The sequence below is a fragment of the Cervus canadensis genome, chromosome 2 (assembly GCF_019320065.1).
Source record: "Cervus canadensis isolate Bull #8, Minnesota chromosome 2, ASM1932006v1, whole genome shotgun sequence".
Taxonomy (NCBI): domain Eukaryota; kingdom Metazoa; phylum Chordata; class Mammalia; order Artiodactyla; family Cervidae; genus Cervus; species Cervus canadensis.
The window spans coordinates 14,601,562-14,612,770 of record NC_057387.1 but is presented as its reverse complement, the minus strand read 5'-3'; the positions used below and the strand labels follow the sequence as shown (position 1 = coordinate 14,612,770).

Sequence of the window (11,209 nt, the reverse complement as noted above, 5' to 3'; positions counted from 1 at the left end):
ATACTACTCACAAATGCTTTCACGCCTGCGCGCTCTCACACGTATTTACACACGCCAGATGCACATGTGTGGTTTCGGTTTGTCGCCCTTCAGGCCGAGATTCTCAGTCCATATTCAAACTCTGTTCGCACGGTACACACGTGTTGGCACACACACACACACACACACACACAGAGGTCATTAGTGCCCTTTGGAGCCCTAGAAACAAGAGCGCACCCCCTCGGGGGCCCACGATCCCATGTCCCCCCCTCTCACAGGCACTGACGGTCAGAGGCGCCCTTAGCCCTAGCCGCACACGTTACACACTTGATCACACACAGGGTCGTACTTTATTCCCGGCATCTAGGCGATGACACAATCTCCCGAACAAAGACAACATTGACAAACCCAACAAAAACAAACAGCCTCGTGTGTGGGGAGGGGCAGCCGAGCAGAGTCCGGGAAGGGGGTGGGTAGGAGGAAAGTGTGGGAACGCGGGCACCCAAGCCCGGGCGTTACAAGGCTCGGGAAAGGCGCGGGACCTGTCCACAACCTCGCACCCGCCAAGATCGGCGCGCGGCGCCGCCAGCCAGGCCCGGCACCCGCGAGTTGGCAGACCCGCATGTGGAATGCGTTCCCTTCTCCCGCACGCGACTGCGCCCGGGACACAGACCCACAAAGCTGCACGCGGACCCACGAGTGAGCAAACACAACGCCGAACAGATTTACCGGGCGGAGGTGCGCGCTCCGCTCCCCTCCCCCTGCCCCTGCCCTCCCCTCCTCCACCTCCCCAGCCCCCAGGCCCCGGGCAGCCGCGCGCCGGGCGGGGCGGGGGCGGGGGCGGGGCGGGGTGTCGGGCGGCGCCGGCCCAAAAGGCGGAGTCGCGAAGCGGAGGGGCCAGAGCTGCGAGCGCGGTGCTGACTGCGCTGCCGAGAAACCCTGCGGGAACCCAGACTCGGAGGAGCCCCTCGTCCCCGCCCGGCCTGGCCAGGCCCCGCGCTATGGAGTTCCTCTGGGCCTCTCTCTTGGGTCTGTGCTGCAGTCTGGCCGCTGCTGACCGCCACACCGTCTTCTGGAACAGTTCAAACCCCAAGTAAGCCCGAGTCACCGGCCGACAGCCTGGACGCCCGGTTGGCACCGCTCCCCCCTCCAGGTTAACTGTCCCGCCCGGCCCCTAACCTGAGTCTTGGGGAGGTGACCAGCGGCGGGAGGGCTCCCATAGATTTTCTTCTCGCCCATAACCGAGAGTTACACCCCAGGGCAGGGCCCTGCCGGCATCTGCTTGCACCGTACGGTCTCTGCCCCTCTTTTCCTTCCCTCTGCTACAGCTGTTACTTCTGTTAGGTGGGAAGTTAGACATGAGCAACAATGGGACGCCTCGCTGAAAGGGATGCAAGCTGATCTCTAAAATCCATCCCGGACACACCCAGGAGAGCTCACTGATGTGCTACAAAAAAACCACAGAGACCTTTCAACGCCTGCACATGCGCCCTAGGCACACAGTGGATACAAAATAACCACAGGGGTTTCTCCAAGTAACCTTAGGCAGTTAGGAGCCCAGTAAGAGCTCATGAATATTCTACATCTAAGTGTAACAGACCAAATTATGGGAAGACATAAACAACATAGCCTGCTGTTATATGACTTACAATTGTCAATCGGCCTTGAGTGTATGCCCATTTGCATTCCCTTTCATTCATTGGTGGTGGGTACAAGCTCTGCTTTGCACCCGCCATAACCAGAGGAGGAGACTGGACGAATGAAAGGGGGAAGCCAAGAGGGATTAACTGGAAGGGTAAGGAAGGCTCTTTTGATGATCAGTCTGCTCCCATGTCTTAGGAGTGTCTGTGTAGTAAGAGATCTGTCTGCTTGAGCTAAACTGAGCTGTAACTTGTCTGTTACTCTACACCCTTTAGACTGTCGATCCTTTGGATGCTGAACACCTCCTGCCTCTGGCAGGGCCACTCTCTCTGACCTTCAGGGCTCTTGTTCTAAGCCCTTCTACCACAAAGGCCTCTGTGTATTTGGGCATTTACCTACACTGACAGGTCTTGACATCCAGAGTAAGAAGAATTCCTACAGTAATCCTGGAAAGACTCTTCAGGAGGAACCTGGGCTTGCCTGAATTCAGTGTTTATTCTGATTTTAAGGTGTCCCTGGAACACCCCCCCCCCCCAAGGGTCTTCTGAGGTGGCAGGAGTGAGGCATATGTTGTGTGTGGGTAGGCTTGAAGGAGTCACCTGTATCTGAGGTTCAGGTAGTAAAACTGAAAAGAAGGGGAGAGACAGAGGTCATGGGGATGGTTCCAGAGGACAGGAAGGGGTTAAAAGGGTTACAAAGGGCTCTGGGCAGGAAGGAGTTAATTTCTCCTGGGCAGATTTAGGGCTGTGAGGCAAATGGTACTGGGAGGAAGAAGTTCCCATCGGACTCTTTGTTCTTGAGTTTTCTGAAGTTAGGGGAACAGTATTTGTGGGAAAACAGGAGAGGTGGGTAGGGTGGAGTAAGGAGAGGAGAGCTGGGCAACTTGGGGTCAGGGGAAAACACTCCACTCGGCTGGGCCACCCCCAGCCCTAGCAGGCCTACCCCCCCAATCCCCTTGAGAAATAGATTGTGCCAGTTTCCTCTGACCTTGTGGCAGCATTGCCTGGTGGGGGGTCTGTTGGGGAGGGAGGGAACAGACAGCTACCTGCCAAGCCAAGGGGGCAATGCCCTCTTGCCCATCAGCCGCTGTCTGATAGGACTGTAGTCGGCCCTCCCTCACCTCACTCCTTGCTGTCTGTTCTTTGCTTCTTTGACCCAATCTTGTCCTAGAGGGAGAGAGCAAAGTCCCTGTTTATGCCCATGCCAGGTGTTGGCTGAAGGAGGAGGAGGGGACAGGAAGCCGTGAGTAGGGGGAGGACCCTGGCTTTTTCCGTTCCCAAGCTCCCAGGTTTCCTCTCTTTCAGGAAGGAGCCTCTTCCTTGCCCCCCCCCCCCACCCCCGCCTTCCCTGACGCCGCTGCCCGCCTTTCCCAGATAGCAAGCAAGAGTCAAAGGAGTGCTAAGTGGAGCAGATTGTACCCCCAGGAGGAGGGTGATGGGTGCACCCACCCAACACAGCGTCTGCCCTGTCCATCTGGACACACACACACTACTATGCCCAGGACTAAAGGGAAGCCAGCCCAGAGTGGAGTCCACAAGCAGCCAAGCCAGGCCCAGCCTGAGGGCAAAGATGAGGTGGCAGTGAGCTGGGCGGGTGTGAGGCTGGCATGGGTGACTCAGGGCAGTGGGCATCAGCCCTGGGATCTCCAGGCCCCAGGCAGGGGGCAGCGTGGGAAGAAGGGCAGTGCCGCCTGAACTGTGCGCTGGCCCTAGTATTCCAGGGCCAGGAACACCCCCTCTGATTCAGACCTGTCAGCTCCCTTTGCCTGAGGTGGGCACAGGGCCGTCCTGGGGTCCTGGGGGCTGAGCACATTTGATGAGGGACATTTTCACAGGTTCTCATGAAATCTGGGGCGGGTGGCAGAGGCAGATGAGGAATGAGTCAGTGCCCGTCACGGGAATGGAGGAAAGACGCCAGGCCCAGAGCTGAAATACCTGTTCTGAAATGGCTTCTATGTTTATCTCTCCACAGAGGAATTTTAAAAGCCTCTCTCTGCTCCTCTCTCTCTCTCTCTCTCTCTCTCTCTTTTCCCCAGAGTGGGGGAAGGGCCTTGGTAAGCCAGTGCGCTAGCATGCTCCTGTAGGGCCAGGCCTCTTAAGGGTCATGCTGACTGGGCAGTGGGTGCCCACCTCAGAGGCCTCTTGGCCTAACCCCCACCCCGCCCCCACACCCCTGCCCCTGGCTTTGGTTTGAAGCAAGTTGGCAGCCAACTCTGCTGAGTCTCTCGCTGGCAGTGCTTGGGGGGATTCAGAGAAGCTGACCGGCTTGGGAGAGGGAGGTGGGGAGGCACTTTTCCCCCTACTAGGACCCCACCCAGACTGGAGCCAGGTGTCTAGAGCTGGGCGGGGGAGGGGCCGGTGGGCAGTCAGGCTGGAGCCTGAGGAGCCTGGGGGGAATGGGCTGGGGGAGGGGAGCTGGCTCCACCTTGGGAAGGAGGGTCTTCTCTAGGGCTCATTTCACAGGAGGTGAACGTATGGCTTTTGGAGATAAAAGGACAAGAGAGGTTTTGGGGTGCTTTGAGAGAAGTGGACCAGGAGAGCTGAGCACTGATTTGAGAAGGGGGGGCGGATTTGAGAGGACCGGAAAAATTGATGAAAGCAATTTAACTTAAAAGGACTGGGCATTATCTGTGGGCCTGGATGTCCTGGGTATTGGGAGAAAAGTTAAGTTGAACAATATGAGATATACTCAGTGGGTCAAGGGGAAAATGAGAGGAGTAAGAAAAGTGAAAACAGATTATTGGGTGTCAAGCACTAGCATGGGAAAGAGAAAAGGTTACGTGGATTTTGATTACTGAATAGGCCAATAGGGTCTCAGATTGAGGTCTAACAGCATTTAAAGGAACAAGCGGTAGAACAGAGTTGGAGAAATATTGATAAGTAGAAGAGTGAGCTGAGGAAATATTTAGAAGCCCATCCTTGGGTAAATATCAGGGAGGTTATCGGAAGTGCTTTGGTACCTGAAAGATAATAAGTGGATGCTATTTAGAGGATTAGTGGCAGACAATGATGGTGGGGGGAATGTTTGGAGATAGTGGAAAGATATTTAAGAGATCAAGATCAGTAAATACTGGGAGTTAAGACTTTTTAAGAAATCTTTGGGGTAGGGTCCAGTATGAAATGTGAGGGGTCATGTAAATATTTGGAAGCTCAAAGGCTCTGGCCTGGCTTCTGAGTGACCACCCACTTTCTCCACCTTTGCGCATGTCCAGGTTTTGGAATGAGGACTACACAATACATGTGCGGCTAGATGACTACCTGGACATCATCTGTCCTCATTACGAGGATAACTCTGTGGCAGACGCGGCCATGGAGCAGTACACACTGTACCTGGTGGAGCACGAGCAGTACCAGCTGTGCCAACCCCAATCCAAGGACCACGTCCGCTGGTTCTGCAACAATCCCAAGGCCAAGCATGGCCCGGAGAAGCTGTCTGAGAAGTTCCACCGCTTCACAGGTTTTACCCTGAGCAAGGATTTCAAAGAGGGACACAGCTACTACTACATCTGTGAGTGCCCGGGAGGCATGCACACAGGTCCACTACTCGGGGACACACCTGACATGACGTACATGCTTCAGTACATGCCTAGTGGGGAGGCAAGCAGCAGACTGCCCCTTCCAATCCTGAATTCTGTTTTTATTCATTCCCATTACAAATGCAGAGTGAGTTTCTACTGTGTCCTGGGCACTCTGCTTGGCAGTGTAGTCACAGAGATAAATAAATAGAACACTGCACGGTCTCTGTCCTCCAGAATCTATAAAGGGACATACATCTATTAATACCACTAGAACAGGGGGATATGGTAGCTATGAGCTCAGGGGCCCTGAGAAAATGACTTGAATACCTGCCAGTCTGGGGGAGTGGGGTGCACCTCATAGAAGGCTTTCTGGGGAAGATGACCCAAGAGCTTAGGGCAAGTAGAGGAGCTGGCCAAACAAGAGGTCATGTACAGAGACAGCATGACATCCTCAGGGAACTCCAAATGGTTCAGACAGACTGGAGCAGGAGGGACACTTGGAACTGGGGAGATAGGAGCCTGGAGAAGTACACAGGTTAGGGCATGGGGACCCAAGAAGTGCTAAGGACTTTATCCTGAGGGCAGATTTTAGGAACTGTAAGATCAACTTTGTGTAGACTGGATCCAGGCCTCACCCTATCGGGGGGCTTAGGGAAAGCAAGGACATAGTGGCTGGGGAAGGGGAGCATATTGTGCAGGTCACCCCAACTTCAGGCTGGGAGGAGTGGAGAACGGACTGTGGGGAAGGGACAGTGTCTATATTCTTTTTATCATCACTTCCAAAGTCAAGGGTCATTCCCAAGAATGGGAGTTTGGACTGAACTTGGGGCAGAAAGTGGGCAAAAACTTTCTGGGCAAGTGGGGAAGGTGAGAATCAAAGATTAGAGGGAAGAGAGGGATTAAAATGAGTAGGGACCGAGAAAGCAGGGCCAGAGGCATTTGTACTTAATATTTTCTTCCAACAAAGTTTCCCTTCCTTAAAACTCTCTGGATTTATTTTGTAGCCAAACCCATGCACCACCAGGAAGACCGCTGCTTGAAGTTGAAGGTTTTCATCGATGGCAAAATCAGTGAGTGTCAGGGTCCTGTGGGCCTTCTTCCTCCATCCTGTCCTGGGCCAGGTCTAGAGATCTGGGATGGTTGGGAAGTCCCGTTGCCCAGTCCAGTCAGCACTCCCATTCCTTTGCCTCCTGCGTGTACCAAGTTACCTGACCTATGACCACCCTTATCTTTCAGCTCGCAGCCCTCAGGCCCATGCCAATGCACAAGAGAAGAGACTTCCAGCAGGTAGGTGGCTGGAGCAAATTGGGCCTGGGGCACAAAATGGGGTCTGCTTGAAGAGGCTGGGTATAAAAAGTGACTCCTTTGCCAGGCAAGGGCAGGGGAAACCTTGCTGGACTGAGGGCCAGTGCCAGCAGTAGGGCCACTCACCGTGGAGGCCTTTGCCCTCTCATCTTGCAGATGACCCGGAGGTGCAGGTTCTGCACAGCATTGGTCACAGCGCCGCCCCTCGCCTCTTCCCACTGGCCTGGGCTGTGCTGCTCCTGCCATTCCTGCTGCTGCAAATCCCGTGAGGGTGTGCACCACATCTATTGTAAGGACTGGAACCAGGCTGAGGAGGCAGGCGGGCCTCCCTCACCTACCTGGGGCCCCTCCCAAGGCCCCAGTCCTGGGAACCACTCCTACCACATGCTCAAGCTGCCACCCAGCAGCCTCAAAACGGGTCGATGTTAAGGGTTTCAACCCTAAGGAGGTCAGAAAGCCTGACAGTGCCATTCCCACCTCCACGTCAGAGGGATAGACAAAGAAGTGGAGACAGTCCTTTCCCCTCCATTCCTGCCCTTAAGCCAAAGAAACAAGCTAGACGGACATGGCCTCCTAAGAAGGGCACCGTGGGAGCCGAACTGGATGGGGCTTGAGGTCACAAGATGGACACTGAGCTTGGCAAAGATGCCCCTCCCATGGAGAGCCAGGATGGCTCTGAAGGAAGAGCAAGAGACAGTTTCCTCCTTGGGAGCCAGGGACAGGAGAAGCAGCATGCTTGCTTGGGTTGACCCAGCATCTCCCCCAGGACTTGCCTCTGTGGAGCTGCCACAGGGAGGTCTGTAGTCAGACGCTGCATCCTCTCTCATCCTGGGACATCACTCCGCAGAGCTGCACCAGCAGGGGGGCTGTGCCAACCTGTTCTTAAGAGTGTAACTGTAAGGGCAGTGCCCACGTGCAGTCTACGCCTAGTCTGTAGCCTGAAGGGCAGGGCCCACAAGTACGGAATGTATATGAACTTGATGTGTGTCTATGCTGATTTCTACAACTGGAGTTTTTTTTTTATACAGTGTTCTTTGTCTCAAAATAAAGGAATGTGTTTGTTTTTTTGGACATGGTTTTCTGCCCCTCCTTCCTAATTTATGACCACTGAGACCTGCTACTTGCCAGGCTCTGCACTATATCAGTAGCAAGGGGGGTTGAATTTTTTCTCCTCTCTCTAGAAATAATGCCTTTTACCAGCCCATAAGGGTGGGTGTTTCCTCCTCTGAGAATTGTCCAGGACAAGAGTGCTCCCTACAGCAGTTCCAGGCTGCACCCCACTCTGGAAGGTCCTTGTGTCCAACCGCTGCCCAGCCCCCTCCCTCTCAGCGCTGGGCTTCGGCATACTTACTCTTCAGGTACTCAAACGCTGTTGGGTGAGTCAAGGCAGCCGCTTGGAACGCCAGCTGAGGCATGCGGCCCGCCTCACGGCCCCACCAGCAAAGACGTGTGGGAGGCTGGGAGGGAAAGTTCCCAGCAGCAAGCTGGTTGGACTGGGTGGGGGTCAGTGATACACTTGGCCAGTGGATTCGCCAAGTCACAGAAAGTTGGCAGTGTTGGCTGCAGGGGGAGGGCATTTCACAAAGACTCGGTGATTCCTGGCAGTTCCAGTTATTTAGGGAAGAAACCGGAAAGAGGCTTCAGCAAACGGGAAAATCTCCCAAACTCTGGCCAACTTGAAGCTGTGAGCTGGGGTCCTGCATCGGAAGCGTGTTGAAGTCTGCCTAGCAAGCTTTTGTTTGGAGTTCCACCACGTAGGCTCGCGGGCCAGAGGAAAAGAGTTGAGGCTGGGGGTCTAGGTGATCCAAAGAGTAAGCAGAGAGTGTGGAGCGGCTGATGCCGGGACAAACCCGCGGAGCCTTAGAAAGGAGGCCTCACGGGAAAATAGAAAGCAACGTGAAGACCCTAAACGCTGCGCAGGGTCGGGACAGGCCCTCGGAGAGGCGGGGCTCGAGCTCGGGCTTGACGTTCTAGGGGTGGGCCAGGTTCCGGTTCAGTTTCCGGGGGGACCGCCGAGCGCGCAGGGGCGGAGCCAGGGGCGCGAAGGGGCGGGGCTCCGGCGTCGGGGGCTCCGGATCCTGCTAGCTGGCCCCGGGCGCGGAGAGCGGGATCTGCGACTCGGGGAGGGATGCAGGCGGGCGGTTTGGCCGACTCGCTTCTTTCTGGAGCTTGCGTGCTCTTCACCCTCGGCATGTTCTCCACCGGCTTGTGAGAGAGCGGACGGGCTGGGCTGGGGCAGGACAGGAAGTCACGAAAGGAGAGAGAGGGGACAGAGACGTGGCCGCTCTGTCAGGTTACATCTGGAACCTAGGGTCAAAGTGGAATCGGGTCGAGGGGAACGGGGTACAAGGGCGAGGCTGGTCATTTGACCTGAGAGGGAAGGCCAGGGAGTTGAGGGTAGGGCTGGGGGTCTGCGGTTGTCCGGGAAGGATGACAGGCATCGGGGATTTCGACTCCCCAGCAGCCTGGCTCTTCCTTTCCACCTCTCCCCCCTGCCTTCGGGGCCCCGTTACAGCTCGGACCTCAAACACATGCGGATGACCCGGAGCGTGGACAATGTCCAGTTCCTGCCCTTTCTCACCACGGATGTCAAGTGAGAGGGGGCGATGCCTGCTGGGGGGAAAGGCTGTCTGAGGGAGGCTGGGGAGGGGTGAGGAGGAATGTGGACGAGGCCCCTTGGGTCCCCCCCCCCCCCCACGTTCACACTCAACCCCGCTTGACAATGTCCCTCCCCTGCACCCTGCAGCAACCTGAGCTGGCTGAGTTATGGGGCCTTGAAGGGAAACTGGACGCTAATCACCGTCAACGCCGTGGGTGCTGTGCTTCAGACTCTGTATATCTTGGTGTACCTGCACTACTGCCATCGGAAGGTAGAGGCCCTTCCTCTGCTGCACGCCCTGCCCTGCCTTGCTGGCAAGGCAAACACTGCTTTTCCTAGAAGACTATAACAGGCTGGCACTGCCACCATTTCCTGGAAGACCCCTGCAGCCTTGCAGTCCTCCTTCCGCCATAACGTCAGCCTTCTGAGATTCACATATTGTCCCCATTCTGGCAAAGCTGATAGCTCTGCCAAGCCTGAAAGTGCCTTGCTGCCCAACAGAGTGAAAAGAGATTTTTGTCTCCACAGTTCCTTCAAAGTCAGTGCCAGTGGCTGCGAGTGAGATGATTAGCTCTGCTTCCCCATTCACACAAGCATTAAGCTCCTACTCTGTAGCAAGCTCACCTCAAAAAAAAGATACCTTTCTCTCTCCTAGAAACCTCCAGGGTTTGGGTAGATCAGACCCATGCTGAAATCACTGGTGGGAAAGAGGCTGTGGCAAGTGCTATACTGGAGGCTTAGGCAACGGCTGGCCCCCCCACTGGAGCACGGGTGAAGGCGGGATGAATTAATTCCAGCAGCAGAGTCAGAGGGCTCCTGGCACATCCAGAAGTATGGCTACTCTCTCTTCTGTAGCGTGCCGTGCTCCTTCAGACTACAACCCTGCTGGCAGTCCTTGTCCTGGGTTTTGCCTACTTTTGGCTCCTGGTGCCCGACCCCGAGATGCGGCTTCAGCACCTGGGCCTCTTCTGCAGTGTCTTCACCATCAGTATGTACCTCTCACCACTAGCTGACTTGGTGAGTGGGGGTGTCCGGGGAGGTAAGGGAGATAAATCTCCCACGGACAGAGACTGTAGCTTTCAGTCCAGAGGAAGGGAAGACCCAAATCCTGGAAGGAGACAGGGCAGTAGAGCTGGGTGAGTGGGAGGCAGGAGGGAAAGGTTGGGTAACAGAAGATCATGGGGGCTGTTTGATGTTTTTTTGTTGGGTTTTTTTTTGAGGAAATTCTGGGCAAAGTGGGAGATTTACCATGTGCCTGGTTAGGAGTGTGTTTCATCCTTTCCCATAGACCAAGGTCATTCGTACTAAATCAACCCAGCGTCTCTCCTTTTCACTCACCATTGCCACCCTCCTCACCTCTGCCTCCTGGACACTCTATGGGTTTCGGCTAAAAGATCCCTACATTGTGGTAAGCAGAACAAGGGCAGGGTGACAGGTGTGTATGAGGTGGAAAATCAGCTCCTCATAGCAGTCCTTGTGATTTCAGGTGCCAAACCTTCCAGGAATTCTCACCAGCTTCATTCGCTTCTGGCTTTTTTGGAAGTACTCCCCAGGAGGGAGACAGGAACTGTCGGCTTCTACAAACCTGAGGGAGTTCACCTGACCACTGGGCACCTATAATGCCAACCTATTACCAAAGAAACTTCCTTGTTTCAGCCGCTCCTGCTGGTTAGCTCCACAGGGGCAGTGGTTTGTGGTAAAGGAAAAGAATGCTTTGAGAATCTGGAGACTAAAGAAAAAACTTTAGTTAGAAGATTGGATGGAACCTGGGAGATGAATTCATTTTTTTTTTTCAAGATTTTATTTTTTAACTTTGGAGGTGGGGGGAAAATCTTTAGAATGTGCCTTAAAATAAACTGTTCCCTACCCCTGCCCATCAAGGCTCCTTCTCTATTCAGGGATAATCAATCCACCTGGTTGGGTAAAGGGTAGAAGGGCACTGTCTGATTCACAGTTGCTCTTGGACTGGTAGGGTTAGCTCAGAAAAGGTATCTGGAAGAACCAAGAAATTGGAAAGACCTAAGAAGGCTTTAAAAAAGAACAGAGCTTGGGTGTTATGAACAGACTTCAAGAAATCTCTCCTAACAGGGCTAAAAAGACCAGGAAAGTGAAATGATTTTTCCATTGAGAGATCTTGAGAAAGGGGGTCTGTGCCTCCTTCAGAGCAA

At 54.6% G+C, this 11,209-nt stretch overlaps 2 protein-coding genes across 2 annotated transcripts; both read left to right on the top strand.

Moving 5' to 3' along the window:
• The first annotated feature begins 455 nt into the window (after positions 1-455).
• On the top strand, positions 456-7,513 carry EFNA1 (ephrin A1). Its single transcript, XM_043454715.1, has 5 exons — positions 456-1,072; positions 4,832-5,127; positions 6,142-6,207; positions 6,374-6,424; positions 6,599-7,513. The coding sequence occupies exons 1-5, from the start codon at positions 609-611 to the stop codon at positions 6,709-6,711; spliced, it is 990 nt and encodes a 329-aa protein (XP_043310650.1). The 5' UTR covers positions 456-608; the 3' UTR covers positions 6,712-7,513.
• Positions 7,514-8,457: 944 nt separating this feature from the next.
• On the top strand, positions 8,458-10,915 carry SLC50A1 (solute carrier family 50 member 1). Its single transcript, XM_043454716.1, is given in 7 exon segments — positions 8,458-8,650; positions 8,958-9,035; positions 9,189-9,312; positions 9,897-10,058; positions 10,330-10,449; positions 10,528-10,587; positions 10,589-10,915. Coding segments are annotated over 7 exon segments (666 nt in total). The 5' UTR covers positions 8,458-8,570; the 3' UTR covers positions 10,631-10,915.
• The last annotated feature ends 294 nt before the right edge of the window (positions 10,916-11,209 follow it).